A 17,871-nucleotide genomic window follows, 5' to 3' on the forward strand; every position below is an offset into this window, starting at 1 on the left:
ACGAGGAAGCCACGCCCCCTACATTCTACCACCTCTAGCTCAGCTGCAGGTTACAGCCCCGCCCACAAAGAGCCACCTTCACAGGGCATCACCGCGTTCCAGCCAATAGCTGGTCCCTTCCTTAACCCCGCCCACAAGATGGAGTCCTGCTCGCTTACCTCATGTACCCCCTCCTTATGAAATAACCCCTCCCACCAGCAAAAGCCCCGCATCCTAACGCCACAGCCCCACCCCGCCCTAGCTGTAGCTCCGCCCCAGCAGCGGCGCCGGGTTCTATAGCGGCGCAGTGACAAGCCGCCCGGCCGGTCTATGGCTGTGGCGCATGCGCAGAGGGAGCATTCCCCCTCCTCTGTCACCTCACAGTTGGTGCCGCCGCCGCCGCTGCTGTGGACCCAGAAGTAGCGGGGCCGGGCCGGGCTCTCCCTTCCCCCCTCCCTCCGCTCGGCCGGCACCCGCCCGCCGTCCCCCGGGCAAGGAGCCTCCTAGTCCCTCTCAGGGCCCCTATCCCCCCAGGGACCCCATCCCCCCATGGAGCCGCCGCCCACCCTGCACCTGGTGAAGCTCTATGTCTACGACCTGTCCAAGGGCATGGCCCGGCGCCTCAGCCCCCTCATGCTGGGTAAGGGAGCTGGCCCGGGGGCAGGGTCGGTGGGGTGAGGAGGAGGGTTGGGATCGGGAGGGGCCTGCGAGGCCGTGGGATGGGGGGAGCGCTGGGCCGGGCCCTTGCGGGGAGGATTGTCCCGGATCCTGCCCCCAGCGGCCCCTTGGTCTCCCCCTTTGCTGCCCTGGAGGCAAGTCACTCCTGGGAGTCGGACGCTGGGACGGCTCCCAAGGTGCAAAGTAGCGTGTGTCCCGCCAGAGTGCTGGGAACTGCCGAGCCCCCCAGCAAACCCACACACTGCTCCCCGGGGGGACAAAGGCTCGCTCGCAGTCATTGTATCGTAGTGGAGTGGCGCTCTGGCCCTTTATCTAAGAGAAAAGAGATTTTCAAAGCAGATGGATACATTTTCCCGTTTGACACGGTACAGTAGGGTTCACAGATCAGTGCAACACTGGTGATAAAATCCCATTAGGGTGGGACTGATCCTGTTTTGAAATAGGCTAGAATAGATACCTGTTTTAAGCAGTTTATAAATATCTGTGGTAGAAGTACTGAATATTACCATGGGCAGCGTTCCAGTGTCAAATGCTACACTACATGACACTTGTGCATCTAAAGAGCAATTCCTGGAAGTGTATGACTTTATTACCACTTTACAGATTTTTCACAAGAGATAGATCTTTCTGTCCAGGATCTTAATGGGTGAACTTTATGAGTAAAGGAGGTGCAGGCCCCTTTGCTAATCATTTGAAATGCTCTATTACCAACTTTAATATGGCAGATTTAATCATAACTTGGCTGATAAGTGAGGTCAAACTTTTGGAAGGATTTTGTCCTGGATCAGATAGATTGTAACCACCTTGCTGACACCCAAGATATACCATCAATTTCTTCTGGGTATGGTGGATTTAGGGGCATAAGTAAAAGTAATTATTTCTTAAAATATGTGTGGAAATACCCAGAACGTATCTTCAATTTTAAGATTGACTGTTATGAGGATTACTTTGTCCTTGTGGAATATGGCAAATGGTAGACCTATTACATGAGCTCTCCACTAAGAAATTTCTCTGTTTTAGGTGTTGGTAATTAGACAAATTATTTTGAGGGCTAGAAAGCATTTCTTGGAAGGGTTTGAAAAGATGTACAGGGTGGGTATCTGGTACCAGAAAGGAACTGAATATTGGTTGGGATTATGAAACTGATGCTGTCTTTAGTAGTTTCTTCTCTGAAATTTCCATTTACTTTGAGGTTGCAAAAATACTTGTTGACCATGAGATTGAACTTTGAAGTATATTGACTTTCTGTCCTGGTAGCAAACTATTTTAGGACCCTATACAATACAGCTGGATAAGATCTGTCAGGTGTAGTAGCTCTGTATGAAGGAGGATTGTGTTTTATCCTTTGTCTGAAACTGTTTTTTTAAAATGGGGCTATGAGAGATCATTTCAGTCTCCCCTGGGTGTGAGTAGAAAACTGATTCTTGACAATAATGATTTTCCTTATTAGAGAGACTGAATGGGGACAAAGCTTTTTCACCCATTGCAATGTCACTCATATCTCTAATAGGTTGATGCTGTACTGTGACTCTGTACTGTACTGTGTACTGTCTGTGGTGTAGACTAGGCCATGTATCCTACCAATCTGGCTACAATAGTTTATGCATATCACTATCAACTCTCTTACCAAGAACTTGTCCTTTGTCAACTGACTGATCAAAAGTTTGATGACTTTGAGGAATTGTGTCTCTTGTGTATGGTTTCTGAAGTGTGAAGTGGCCTTGTAGGAAGAGGAAGACCTGTAACTGTCTGCCCCATGTCAGGCTAACAATGTATATCAGCCTTCCCAGCCACCTCAGTATCTGAGTAGATGGCCCTATGGACTGTGAACTGCTGGCAGTAATTTCATCTGCCTGTCCTGAGAGAGAGATGTTGTGCTTTCCTGTGGCTTTTTAAAAATAAAAATGAAAGCCTGAATTATACTCAGCATGAAGGCCCATCTATGCTAACAGTGAGTTTGTGAGTTTGAGAAGAAAACATTCCTGTTGAGACCCTAAGCGATTAATTCCGTGTATGACAGATAGACAGAAGTAGCAGCTTTGAGAGGTGTGCATGCCGCTATTCCACCCCCTGCTGGATAATTTCAAAATAATTACAAATACTTATTTCTCCCTTCAGGCTCTTTTCCATTGTACTGGCAAGGATGTAACTTTCTCTTGTAATGGTTTTAGTGACTAAGTTTTATCTTGGGCTGGAGGGGAAATATCAATATGACTCTAAAGCCTGGTTTACACACAAATTTGTAATTATTTAACTAAATGTGAGAAAGTTTAGCTAAATCAACCTTAGCCATGCTTCTTCTGGATTAAGTGTCCATCCACAGGCTTGTACTGAAAACTAAACTAATGTTCATTCACATCTTTTGTTATTACAATGCAAATTCATATGCAGACCAAGCCAAAGCATTCTAGTTCTGGTATGACATAAGATGCCAGTCTTAGTATTTTGCTGCTTTATGAATTGCTGAATGATACATTTAGCACTTATTCTTTCTTTATTTTTTTCTGAATGGTAATAAGTATGCTATGATTTTTACAATACCCAATAATTGCAAAATAATGTGCTTGAAAAACAGTGCACAGGTCTAAGTTTATAGGAGTCTGCAGAAAGAAAGAGGAAAATTAACAAATTGGATCAGAATCCACAGTTGTGTGGGAAATACTGATTGCTAGTGATGGTTAATAAACATCTGAGATTGGGCAACTTGTCATGAGTTCTGGGAATAATGCCCACTAGGTTTGCTTTGTCACAGTGACAAAGCAAACTTCAGAATATTTGAGATCATATGAATTTGGTGATTGGACTGTCCCAAAGATAGATCTTGGTTTTTTATTCTTTGAGTGGCAGTAAATCTCTAGTGTGGGCTCCCCATTGCCATATCTGACCTCAGTGGTTTTCCATAGATCTCCCCAAAGTAGGTAGATGGGAAAAGTACCTTCTTTCGCCAAATACATCCCATTCTCTTTTAAGTGGCCACAAAAGCGGTTTGGCACTACTCCATAGATTGGCTTTATATAAGGATCTCATGCAGCCAATAGCTTTTGTTCCTTTGGAGCCCAAGGCAGTTCAGCTGTGAGACTCTTAAGCTTCATGGAATACAAGAATTAGATAGGGAAATAATGTAGATGATTTAGTTCTAAACCCTTGTAACCCCTAGCCAGTCCAGGATTACTCCTTACAGTATCTTCTTCTTTGCTTTATCCAGTTTAGCTCTAACAGTATGACTCTTTCTTTGATGTGATAATTCCTCATAATGCCACCTTCTTAAAATACAAATGCACTTAAAATAAAGATTGGAAAGGAAGGTGACAAATAAAGGACCAGAAGGTTCTTAAGGTGTTTTAGAGGAGGGGAAGAATGAAATGAGATGTGTATCAAAGGGAAGCAGATTCCACATCATAGGACCCACCACAGCAAAGGCATAATTGCCTGCCAATTTCAGATAGGTTAGAGGAATCCTGAAGTAGTCATGGGTATTGTGTTAATATGTGTCAGTACAAAGCTCAAGGATCAGTCCTCTGATCCCTCAAATACTTGTAGAAAGTTCTATAAGGTAACTGTACAACGATCATCACCACAGTAGCTGAATGCTGAACTTGGACAATTCTAGATTTCTATAGCATTGTCGAAACAGATGTTATAGTGACTTAATCATGTCCTTTGGCCGCATATAGTTTTCCTTCCATCCCCCTAATCCATTTTCTGGTGTAACTCTTCCCTGAATTTTCCTTCCAATGTACCAGACATCTTTCTAATATTGAGGTATGCACTACTGAACACTAGTCTCTACTGCATCTAGGGACTATCACCTTCCTTGTCTGTGATGTCATATGTGCAATCCAAAACTGCAATGGCATTTATCTAACTTGCTTTACCCTTCAGCCTTTGGGATGGGCTTTGACTAATTTAGCATGTCCAACTAAACTGGCTTTAAAACAGTAAAATAATAAATATTCACCAATGGGAAAGCAGTGGAAGTTCCATTCTTAGGATGTTGGTCTTATTCTTCCAGGAGGGGGTGGGGGCAAATGAGAACTGGAAGCTGATTGTGAACAAGCTACCCTAATATTAAGAGAGATCCATGGTGAGGATTAATGTACCACCACTTCAGTGCTGGCACAAGTTTTTCAGGGTGATATGCAAATGAAATGTTCAGGGCCTCTTCTAACTTGCTCCCCTCATGTACCTGAGCCAATGGCACTGACTCATGGGTCAGATGTGTGTATGAGTGGAATCCTAGATTGCAGTATAAGGCAAAAGCTGCCACTGCGAATCAGTCAATCAATTAGGAATACATTTGTTGGAACAGTTCTTGATGGAATATGCAACAAGCACTACCATCCTTCCCACCCCACTAGCCCATAAAGACTCTGAGAGCAAGGGATAACTGTTACTTGAATTATCTCTTGCCTTTTTCCTTCTATCCCCCATCCAGCGCCTCATGATTTAAATAAGAGAATAGGATGGTTCCAGAGCAAGACTGAATCAGCTTTGCCCCAAAGCATCTGCTAAAGAGGATTGGTTGAAAATGAAATACTCTACCCTTGCCTCATACACCTTATCTCCGCACACTCCCAGCCACCTCTGGGAATGAGGAAATGAGACTCAGATGCAGACTCTGTTGGCATTGTGCTGCAGTTTCACTAAGTAGGGCAATATTCTTTCAGCAATGAGGTGTCATCCTAAGTGACTAAAAATGCTAAATTTAATAGCACCTTATTTCCCTGCTACCCAGCTGACGGAACAGGTGTTGCTTTCACTTTTGTGCCAGTGTAGGCACCAGTTTTGCATCCCAGTCAGAGTATTTGGTATCCTGAGTAGAAGCTGTTTCCTTATATAATCCCTTCATGCATCACTAGTACACTGTTCTTGGATTTGATTAATCCAGATCCATCTACAAACTCCACTTTTATTTGAGATTAAAAACCTGCACATGCATACACTCCATCCCCTAACCCTCTAGATTAATAAATTAACTGTGCCAACACGATGGATGATTCACAGCCATCTAATCTTCCTACTACATGGCCTTCTGGATAAACCCACGCCTGGAAGTAATCTCGTTTGATTGGATTCTAAAATTATACAGGCTCAGTTTCTAGTCTAAAAGTGACCTTGTATCCTAACTATGAACCTGTGTCCTAACTTAGTCACAGAACAAGTAAATAAAGTCTAGTAATTCTTCAAATTCCCACAATTAATTTGGAGGCAGTGGAATTATTTCCCATGAGCTTTAACCTATTTTCTTGCCCCCATAAATAGTGTTTAGGTTGGCAAGATAACTATTTGAAACAGAAATCTTTAAAAAAAATTAAAGTAACAAAAAAAACCCGTGTAGACTCCCAAATCACTTAGGCTCTGATTCAGCAAAGTATATAAATATCTGATTAATGGGACTACTTGCATGCTTAAAGATATGCATATGCTTAAGTATCTTGATGAATCAAGGCCTAAAGGCTATCAAATAGCTTAGTCGTAAATTTTGTAAAAAGCAACTTAAAATGTCTTGATCTTAATGTTGATATTCCCCTGCAGCGTTGGGAATCCAAACACAACTTCTCTTTACTAATAAATTATAATCAGTCAATGGAACTATCCAGTAGAGCTTCACTGTCTATGATGAATGAAGTACAAAAACTAACAGCAGAAATAGTGAAGAGACCTTGATTTTAAAAACAATTCCAATTTAGGAATCTTAGGCATTGGCACATGTAAAGGAATGCTTTAAAACACAGTTTATCTTGACATCCTCCCTGTTTAATATAATACATTTTTAGAGAGAATTACCATAGAAAATCAAATTTTAGAAAACTAGTTCCTTCCTCTCCAACCTGCTGCCAGGAGTCTGTCTCTATAAACTAGCAGCTGAAGTTTATTTTATCTGTACTGTTTAGACAGAGTCATCACCTGTTGCCAGAGAAAACACTGAATTCTGAACTATATTCTTGACATGATGAGTGAAGGAGGAAGCTATTTTCACATTTAGTTTCAAGGTGTAAATATTTGTAACTTTTTTATCTACCCCAATCCTGTTTTTAAAAGCCCTACAGGTTATCTTTGAAAGGGAGACACTATTGGGTTCTCTTTCAAATGAATTATTATTTATATTCTAATAGTGCATATAGGGGTCCAGTTATGTTCGGTGATGTACAAACACATAAGAATAGACACTGTATGTATAATTCTCCATTGTCCAGTCTCCAATTCCTCTTCCACTGATTCAAGTCAATTTCCATGTATTGGTTTTTTAGTCACTTTCTAATTAGTTTAGTGTCATGAGGCAGATTTCTATGTTTCAAAATGAGCTGAAACCAAAGTGGCTTTTTCGTTTCATCTTCTGAATTCAGTGATCTTTGCAACAAGTCTTTAACTGTTGCTGCTGACTGAAGTCACAAAATGGATAAGGTGGTAGATTAAAAACAACAACTCAGATTTGGTAGGTTATAATTTTAAAGCCTATTTACATTTCAGCCCCATACTTTATTTTTAAGAAGAGATACTGAGAATGAGCTACAGAGCCTTCACTTCTAGGTCACAAGTTCCAATCTGGCCCTTTATCAGTAGTGACTGAAAAGGAAATTCATTATTCTATGATGGCTGTATAATGGATTATGTGAAATTAGTATGAAACTAGTAGTACACCTGGTACTGACTGAGCACCTTTGTTGGTAAGCTTAGAGGCCAAGGACTGACTGGGCCACTGAAATGGTGCTCTCTTCTTCTCCCTAGAAGTGGGCCCATTCAGGGTTAGGACGAGTATGTTGGCGGAGAAGTCTGGCACGACCAATTCCTCATGCAAGTAAACAGAGAAATTAAGTCACCAGTGCAGACAGTGTGGCACCATTCACTAGCACTATAGTTCATTACTAAATGAAAAAAAGCTATTTTTCCTGATCCTTTGGAACAGGGATCGGCAACCTTTGGCACGCAGCCTGCCAGGGTAAGCCCCCGGGCGGGCCGGACTGGTTTGTTTACCTGCTGCGTCCGCAGGTTCGGCCAATTGCAGTTCCCACTGGCTGTGGATCGCTATTTCAGGCCAATGGGGGCTGTGGGAAGTGGTGCAGGCCGAGGGATGTTCTGGCTGCCGCATCCCGCAGCCCCTATTGGCCTGAAATGGCGAACCGTAGCCAGTGGGAGCTACAATCGGCCAAACCTGCAGACGCAGCAGGTAAACAAACCGGCCCGAGCCCGCCAAAGGTTGCCGATCCCTGCTTTAGAACAATGGCTCTCAACCTTTCCAGACTACTGTACCTCTTTCAGAAGTCTGATTTGTCTTGCATACCCCCAAGTTTCACCTCACTTAAACTATTTGCTTACAAAATCAGACAAAGTGTCACAGCCACACTATTACTGAAAAAGTGTTTACTTTCCCATTTTTACCACATAATTATAAAATGAATCAATTGGAATATAAATATTGTACTTACATTTCAGTGTATAGTATATAGAGCAGTACAAACAAGTCATTGTCTGTATGAAATTTTATTTTTACTGACTTTGCTAGTGCTTTTTATGTAGCCTGTTATAAAACTAGGCAAATATCTAGATGAGTTGATGTACCCCCTGGAAGACCTGTGTGTATCCCCGGGGGTACATGTAGCCCATGTTGAGAACCACTGCTTTAGAAAGATACAACTTTGGCATTAAGATTGCAGCTTGGGGTTAAGGCAAGATGTGGTAATAGGTGAGAGATGCATAGGTGAGTGACAGCAAGTAGACTGAACTGTGTAAAGGAAGTTGCCGATGACTCTCTCCTTCTCTCTACATACAGGGAAACAGCTGGATGGGATCTGGTAAGTGACTAGATTTAACTTGCATAATGTGTGTTAGACGTTGGGTAGCATTTCCAATATGGCATTATAAATGTTTTAGATCTGAAGGAACACATTGGTACTGAACAGAGATTGAGGTACTTTCTGAATGTTCTTAGAGTTACTAGAAGGAAGATTGATAGCATTGAATTAGGCACTGTGCAAATCTCCTTTCAGTTCTTTTCAATGGACCTCAATACCAACAATAATTTATTATTACATATTTTATTGCAGCAGCACCCAAAATGTACTAGTCGTTTTTCAAACATAGGATACTGTCTCTGTCCCAAACAACATAGCTTCCGATTGCAGACATGACTGAACATGAGAGCACCAACAGCAGGTGAAAATAGGAGGATTACAGACAAAGGTTACAAAAATACCACCACATGGTTACTTAGTAGCTATATGTACATTTTGTTAGAAAATATGTTCTCCAATAGATAAAGCACAATCATGCCCAACTCGCCAAAGTCTCCCATCCAGGATTACGGGCCTTTTGGCCAACATCTTTCATCCTCCCTCACCAGTCAACCACTCTGTCCTCCCTCATCCAACTATCCCACTCACTGTCCAACTCTTTTCCAGTCCCAATCATCCAGCCATTGTCCACATGGTGACCTTGGGTAATTCATGCCCCGAACTTTCCCAAGTTTCTAACTGCCTGTGAGAGAAGTTTTGTCCTTCAGTGCATATGGCTGGAGAAGGAAAGCTATTGGGGGTTCTTCTCCCACCTTTTCTGGTGTCTTAGGTACCATGGTGATCCTGGCTGAGCCATTCGCTCCCACCTGCAGTGTAGCATGAGGCTTGATAACCAGTGTGACTATTTTTCTTCTGGTTAGTGTCCCAGCAGACATTATTCCTACTCATAGAAGGGTCTCAGTCTTTTCTTGACTTTAAGTTATTTGCCTCAATAATACCTTAGGCAACATGTACTACACTTCTAGTCTTTCATCCACTCATATAAGTGGTTTATATGCTGGCTTAAACATTTCCTCTTCTTCTTTCATATAGCTTCCTTTTCATGTCTCCTTGCTCTCCCTCAACAGGCACACCTCCATAATTGTCCATAAGGATGAGTTCTTCTATGGCAGTGGTGGGATTTCCAGCTGTGCACCTGTAAGTTAGCTTTCTTGGGACTTTTTCCTAGATCTACTCTTTTCTCTTCCCATATGGTTTCTTGATGATGATTAATTTCTCTAATCAGGAGTGCCCTGTGTTTGCCCTTTAGGAAAAGCGTACAAGTGTATTTAGTCTTAAGAGATTGCAAGATTCAGCCAGGTGAGGTACTAAGGGTCATGATGGCTGGTCAGCTGGGGAAAAGGGATCCTGCACCATGGGTTTGGTCCCAACCACAAGTTAAGGTTTACATCAGCCAGAGTTCAAAACAAACTAGGGGGCTTCCTGAGCTCAGCATTCTGAAAAGAAAGAAGCTTCCTGCAGCTCAGCCACCCCTTGGCTGCCTGGGTTGGCACTAAATGGAGGATTTTTATACTTATACCTTGGTGATTCACGGTATTTAAAATGCACACACATTGACTACCTTGATATCCTCTCCAGTTCCTGGGGTGGTCTTAGCCCAAAGTTCACCCTCTGAAAGCATCTTAAAACACAGGTCTGCCACACCGTTCTGGAACAGCATGGAGAACACAGCAGCAAGTTGCAGAATAAGCCACATGAAGTGTCTTGTACCTCTCATTCTCTAACTGGAGAGAGCTGAGGACAGAATAGTTTGCTCTGAATCTGATACCGTAAGCCCCTTTCCCTGCTCCTGGGCAAACCATGTTAGTTTGTTTATGTCAGCAGCATTCTGGACTGCAGGAATCCCCACCCCTTGGAGTGCTCCATCAGAATCCATTCTGTCCATTTAGCATCTTCTTTTGCTTGTGCATTTCACAGGGAGGGACGTTGCTCGGGCCCCCAGACTCAGTTGTAGACCTGGGGAGCACAGAAGTTACAGAAGAAATTTTCCTGGAATACTTGTCCTCGCTGGGAGAATCCATGTTCCGGTGAGTTATAACTTTTATTTGATTTTTAACATTTCTTTGCCAAAAAAAAAAAAAAAGAAAATTGGGGTGGGGGTCCCAGGGCCTGTCTCACTAACACAAAGCTTCATCTGACTAGTATACTGTTTAGTACTAACCAGATAATAAGGAATAGTGGGGCTAGAACTGGCACATGATCAACTGCAAGCTATATAACACTTGGGTGGACCCAGGCCTTGATCAAGGCTGGAAAAGAATTCTGTCAGGATGCCTGCAACACTGGATCTTGAGCCCACATTGAATATTGACAGCAAACAGGGTTTTGCCCGGTATGTATTGGATGAGAGACCTTCATGGAAGACCTACATGATGGAGGAAATAGTGTTCATTCAATAGGGGCACTTTACTATGAGAGCCAGTACTGAAACACTGTGCTGGAGCTACCCTCTTTCAGGGGATATGTAAAACCAAGGTTCTGACTTCCTGTGTTCATTAGAAAGCCAAGGGCACTTCTCACAAAAGTAATTAACAATAATACTTACTTAGTGTCCCGGTGAAATTCCAACCTCAGTAATTACTTGGATCTACTATTTCTTCTGTAATTTCAAGTGAAGAAGTTGGTACTCATTTCTCCTCCAAAAGGCTTTTGTGTAGTGTCAGTAGTGCAGAATGGCTGCCACGTTCCATCCCCAACTCAGCTGAGTTTTGGAGAGAGAACGGACTAGTGTGTTGTCTAAATCGTGTTAGGGTCCTTTAGGATGAATGGTGCTGATGTAATTAATTATTGGTTTGAGTTCCTTTTCTTGCGGTATTTATTGCTGACTCTCTCTCTTCTGTGTTTGAACTCCTCTCCTGGGCACAGAGGAGAGTCTTATAATCTCTTTGAACATAACTGCAACACCTTTAGTAACGAAGTGGCGCAGTTCCTGACAGGAAGAAAGATCCCTTCCTACATTACTGACCTTCCGTCCGAAGTCCTTTCCACGTGAGTACAATCTTCTCTGTTTCTATCTGTAGTATGTTGCTTCGTGCTTATGCTTGGATGTTTGCTGCCACATCTGGTAAGCCCTAGGTGGGGACTGGTACCTGCTGTACCTCATGAGATCAGGGAGAGGATGCCACTTCATTTATTTGGGCCTTTATATGCAATGACAGTCTCCACACCATGACTGATCCTATCATGATGAGGGAAGGGTGGAAGATTCTTTTCTTCTACCATCAATGAATGTAATCTAACTGCCTCCCTAGGCTTTTTTTTTTTTTTTTTTAAATCACTTGAGAAGATGTATATAAGAGGTCAGAGAGCCGTATAAAGGCCAGTGGCTAAGGATACTAGTACCTCTTTGAAATTAAAATAAGCAATGTCTTCATCTCAGGGCAGGGTGTGGGCATCGCTAATGAGTCACCTTTCCTGCCCCAGAGGGCCATCACTGTGTTGAGGCTTGCCATGTTGCCCTATGGAGGTAAAGCTTTGACGTTGCTTTTGAGATACTTAAAAGCAGGGGCTGGATGGGAGGAGAGGATGCAGAAGGGAGGAAATAAGTGAAAGTTCTATAACATCCCTTCTCATCACAACTGAGATTTGTAGATCTCACTGGCTAGCTTAGCCTCCTTTGGTATGCACTTTCAGTTGAGTCAGTAAGGAGAGCTGCACCATCCAGTTCTCCTCTTATCACAAACAGCACTGTACCTGACTGTGACACGCAAGGTCAGTTGGTAGAAATGTTTCTCCTGTACTGGGCTGTAAGATGAAGCTAAGCAAAGTCAGATCCAGTGTATACTTGAATAGGAGACCTTCAAGGAAAACTCAGATGCTTCAGGACTCAGTAGGAATTATTCAGTGAATACTGATCCAGAGTTGCACAGAAGTGGTTCTGCTGCCAGAGATGCCATCTATTAAACTAAGGTTTGGACACTTGTGACCATTAAAGATCCCATGGCCCTTTTTCCAAGGTTACTGATGCTAGTCACTATGTTTCTGGCCAAGTTTGAATTTAGCTCAAATTTGACATTCTGCCTCCCTAACTTTCTCTTAGGAGTTTCAGTTGGATAGCTACTACTCCACTATTTAATGATGTTTGACACTTAATGGAAAACTGCTTTGCAAAATCATATTCTGATCACTTCAGGTAACTAGATAAATTACTAAAAGTTAGTATCAGAGAGGGTACTGCTATCTTGACACTACTTTATGTTAGGATTCAAGGAACTGGCTCATGAAAACTAGAGTTTGAACAAACATTTAAAGTTGCTACTTCTGGTTAAATTAAACCATATAAAGTATCTCATTGAAGAACAGGACTTTACGAAGTTGCCATTATAAAGGCCATCTCATTCTGTTTCAGAGGTGGCTACATTTCAAGGGTGCATGAGAAATCCTTGTATATATGTAGCATGATCACTTTAAGATCTATAAATGTCCTTTTTTCTTTTTTTTAATTTCCTTGCCACCTCAGACCCTTTGGACAAGCTTTGAGGCCTCTCCTGGACTCCATCCAGATCCAGCCACCTGGTGGGAATACCTTCCGCAGACATAATGGACAGAGCTAACACAAATGGATGGATGTGCCCAGCCAGGCTTTTCCTTTTTAAACACACAAATCTACCAGATTTCTATTTTATAATTTCACATCAGCATTGTCTCCAAGGAAATAACAAGATGTTTTTTCAGATTTCCCAGGGAGATGACTTATCGGGTTGCATGTAGGACAATGCTACCAAAAAGATTGCCATAATTTCTAATAGCATTATTCTAACTTGTTAAGGCTGTCTTGTCTGTGTACACTGACACTTTCTAAATAGCCCTCTTGCTGGAGATGTGGGAATTCATTCTATGGAGACTGGAGAGCCCATTACTCAATTTGGGGTACCCAAGGGGAGGCACTGGGTTAAGAGTCCTAGCAATCCCTTGCCAGACTTGCATCTTTTTTCTTCTTCACTGCCCATATTATGGGATATTTGCTGCAGTCTGTAACAGGAAAATACAGTGAGCTTTGTAATACTGCAGTGGGTCCCCAATATTAAAACGTTCTCACTATTCCATTAATGTTGTATTGTTTGCTCCAGTGGAGAAGTTAACCTAGCCTAATCAGAACATTCAGTGGGATTGTTACAGGGGAAAGGTCTCCTAGCTGAATAAAACCTGCTAGCCTCTCAGTGTTAAGGTCTTCAGTGACATTAGGTATGAGTTGGATGGTGACTGCACCAGAGTGTCACCACCAGCCTCATAATGCTAGATCCAAGAATTAAGGGGTGGAGGACAGGACCTCTCCAAAAGATCTCCCTTTCAGTCAGGGGAAAATAAAGGTCAAGTAAAAGTAAAATGAAGTGAAACTTTTCCTTCTCCCCATAGCAAGCAAGCTCATAGGCTCCTGTGCAAAAACCCCTTGAAACTGACTACCTTTGCATGGGGCCTGTTCTTGCCCTGCTGAGTCAGTGTTGCATGCACAGTGCGGAAAGAACAGCATGGCAGCTGCACATTAATCTAAGGTTTGCAAACAGTCTGCAGCATCTGTTTGCAGTCACAACATAAGCACTAAGGTCCCAGCCTTCTGTGACACCATAATCCAGGGCAGTTGAGTGTGATGTCACAGATGAGTCTGATTAAATGTGTGAAGAAAACAGCGGGTCAGCATTGCAGAAGCTGCTATCTGGTTTCCACGTAAATTTCCCCAAATTAAAGAAAAAGAGGGATGAGCAAGACAAAAGCAGAACAGTCTCTAAATAGAATTTCTACACTTTTCATCGGGGCATCAGGGACATTTCAAGGGATACACGTGCCTATCATTGGAAGTGGGTAAGGCTGAACAATAGGCAAAGGATTGGGTCAGAACAACATCCTCCCCTGATTGAAGATTACTGCGGCCTCTCCATTCAACTCTCTTGTGGGTAGGAGGTTAGGGAAAGGAAAGAAGGGGTACTTGGTGCTATCTTTCCTTCAAGTATAGCTATCCTCCCCACATTGATTCTCCAGCAACTGTCTTTAGGAGAGACAATGAAAGAAAGATAGTCACGGGACAGTGGGATCTTCCCCCTATGGCCACTAGTGTTGCTGATACTCTGTAATGGGGAGTACTTGCCCCAGATCCTGCCAACAGGAGGACCTTGCATGTGCAGAACGCTTTGCCCAGTGTCTTGTTGTGCAAAGAACTGCTCCAAGCTTACTTTAGACCTGCCTCAACCTCTAATCACACCAGTGCACAGGACACTTCCTAAGATCCTAAAGCAGTTGTGACCTTGCTCTGTTAAGCTTCTACCCTTGTTAATAGTTCCAAAAGGATATCCTTTGGAGAGCAATTTCTGTTGTGCTTATTCAGTAACAACTAAAAGTGGTGCACACTGTTTAGAAGGAAGAGGATGATTTTAGTTTCAGTTTGATGTTGCCCTGCATGTTGTGTAGTCCTTTACACAAATACCTAGTGGGGGTAAAATGTGTTATCAAGTCAGACTGATAAAGTGTATATAACTACACAAGGTGCAGTGCAATGGTCAATGCAATCCAGAATGTGTTCCATTGTGTCATCTTCTCCTTGTAACATAACAGTCCTCTTCCTCAGCCCTTCATTGTGATGAATCTGGACTCCAGGTGCGGTAGAACATAAGCAGTGGGAGCAGATGCCCTTTAGAAGCAGCTCCTGGTTTGCACAGACATTCCCAGAACCCAGAAAATGCATAGTCTGCAGAAACTGTTCTAAAGTGAGTGGTTTTCAGAGCCCTTCTTTCCCTGTTCCCTCAGAAGTACCACCAAACAGGTCTTTGCATTCCTCTGCTTTCCTATACTCTGTATGTCTTCCTGTCCTGTCCTTTCCCATCTCCTGTTGTATAAATGGAGACCAGCATACACCCTAGCAATGTATCCCACTAATTAGTCTTGAGCCTGGATCTTACTTGACTGTCCAGCAAACTTCAGGACCTTTTACATCTTTTCTGGGAGAGAGGAAAGAAGGGGAACAGATTCACCTCATGTATTTTGGAATCTGCTGTCCCTCCACCCCATTAATCCCAGGACAGATAGCGCTGCTACTTTAAAAAAAAAAAAAAGTTACTGGATAAAATTTTACTCAGCAGCAGCTTCTGTTTGCAGGCACCATGGGACAGTCCCACTGTAGGGGGGGACCCAGAAAGGGGCCTGAGTTCAACACTAACGCTGGGCTCCTTGATAAACGAATTACATGAAAGTGAGCCCCCTCTACCCCAACCAATTAACATGGTTGTGTAGTGAGCCCACCCGATGCTCTGTAGGCTTATTAGTAGCCCAGTTCCTCAGATGGGCTATGTATAAATTGCAGATGCGTATACCCAGCATTCCACCCACCAACACTTATTTATAGGTATATAAGATAGAATGAGAAATAAATATGTAAATGTATGTAAGTAAAGCTCTTCCAGTGAGTTGACTAACAAAGGGGCAGGGAAACTGAACCTTTTATCTTGGAAGAGAGCAGAACCCCTTTGCCGCAACTCTTGTTTTCTGTCTTGTATTTCTGGGGTTCCCCTCAGTGCTGCTGAACAATGTCTGGACAGAGGGGATGCATTTTTACATTACAATAATGATGTCTCTAGGCAGAAAGTGGTGTTTGGTTTATTCTGTTTTTTTCCCTATTACAATAAACGGAACTATAGTATGTTGTTCTGTGTTACTTCATGTGTTGACACAGCGCCTGAACAGAAGCAAGTGACTAGAGCCCCACCAGGGCCTATCCATCAATACCAAGATGTGGGCTGGGAAACTGCCCCAGCAGTTCATGCCATTTGGTGATATTGAAGGGAGTACTGGCTGCCTCACTCTGGTAGAGCTGGTCACAAGCAGCATCAAGTTTGGGGACAGTGCTTCCATGCACACCCTGCTCCTGCATCAGGGCTACTTTCTTTGACATTTGACAGAGCTCTGAAGAGCCTGTCAGTGCTGCTGAAAGATGGCTGGATGGAGGGGGTGCTCTTTGGCCCTCACTTGAGTAAGATGCCTTCATAACATTGAATGGGTGGGGAACAATAAAACCTCCTAATCTTTGCTGCTAGAGGAGGTGGTAAGCTGAGTTAAGACAGAGGAAGAGAGGGGCTGGGCAGTGAGGGAGCCTATGCCGGAACCTCCCTGAACACACTAGTTATCTCAGCATTTTGAATGGAAGATATCCACCAAGTATTTTGTGTGTTTTTATTTTTGTTTTTTTTTAAATAACAGGAAGGCTCAAGGCCTGGCTTTCCTTGCAGAAGCAGGGAAGAGATTGCATAGACTACCCACCTCATCCTAACACATTCATTGCTTTATAGTAATTCCTGTGCTCCCATCAACACAGCTCTGGGGAAAAAGGAAAAATTCCTTCCCACTTTTAGTTAGCCATCAGTTCAACCCTCAGAATGCAAGCAAGTTATCATGCTTCAGCATCTGTCCACATAAATTCATAGCACATTAATGACAGGTGGGCATAATTACTCTATCAAGGCTGTATCCCCACTTTGAACTTTAGGGTACAAATGTAGGGGCCTGCATGAAAACTTCTAAGCTTAACTACCAGCTTAGCTCTGGTCCGCTGCCACCATTTCCCAATTGGATTCCCACCCTGGGAAGCCTTGAGAAACCTTTCACCAATTCCCTGGTGAATACAGATCCAAACCCCTTGGATCTTAAAACAAGGAGAAATCAATCAGGTTCTTAAAAGAAGGCTTTTAATTAAAGAAAAAGGTAAAAATCATCCCTGTAAAATCAGTGCGGAAATTAACCTTACAGGGTAATCAAACTTAAAGAGCTCAGAGGACTCCCCTCTAGTCTTGGGTTCAAAGTACAGCAAACAAAGATAAACACTCTAGTAAAAGGTACATTTACAAGTTGAGAAAACAAAGGAAAACTAAGACGCCTTGCCTGGCTATTTACTTACAAGTTTGAAATAGGAGAGACTTGTTTAGAAAGATGTGGAGAACCTGGATTGATGTCTGGTCCCCCTCAGTCCGGAGAGCGAACTCACTCCCAAACAAAGAACACAAACAAAAGCCTTCCCCCCCTCAAGATTTGAAAGTATCTTGTCCCCTTATTGGTCCTTTGGGTCAGATGCCAGCCAGGTTACCTGAGCTTCTTAACCCTTTACAGGGAAAAGGATTTTGGAGTCTCTGGCCAGGAGGGATTTTATAGTACTGTACACAGGACAGCTGTTACCCTTCCCTTTATAGTTATGACACCACCTCTCCCACTTAATGCTAAGAAGCTGGATTCTGCTGATATTTTAAAGGACCAAGAATTTCAAACAGGGTCAGAGTCAGGATTGCAGTTGCATCGGTGGCTACATAGTTTCCAAACTTAGATTCATGCATGGGAAAGCTGGTCTTAGACATTAGCTATCAGCAGTGGTCTCAAGGAGAGCAGACACCTATTCCAAAAGGGGAATGCCAGCAAATAGTCCATGCTGCTTGTTCCAGGGCAATGC

The 17,871-nt window shown here is 43.0% G+C and overlaps 1 protein-coding gene across 1 annotated transcript; it reads left to right on the forward strand.

Annotated features, from left to right (window-relative positions):
* Nucleotides 1-221: 221 nt before the first annotated feature.
* Nucleotides 222-16,081, forward strand: DESI1 (desumoylating isopeptidase 1). The gene is made up of 6 exons (XM_034775307.1): nucleotides 222-619; nucleotides 8,429-8,450; nucleotides 9,518-9,587; nucleotides 10,368-10,477; nucleotides 11,316-11,438; nucleotides 12,910-16,081. The coding sequence occupies exons 1-6, from the start codon at nucleotides 529-531 to the stop codon at nucleotides 13,001-13,003; spliced, it is 510 nt and encodes a 169-aa protein (XP_034631198.1). The 5' UTR covers nucleotides 222-528; the 3' UTR covers nucleotides 13,004-16,081.
* The last annotated feature ends 1,790 nt before the right edge of the window (nucleotides 16,082-17,871 follow it).

The sequence above is a fragment of the Trachemys scripta genome, chromosome 1 (assembly GCF_013100865.1).
Source record: "Trachemys scripta elegans isolate TJP31775 chromosome 1, CAS_Tse_1.0, whole genome shotgun sequence".
Lineage (NCBI taxonomy): Eukaryota > Metazoa > Chordata > Testudines > Emydidae > Trachemys > Trachemys scripta.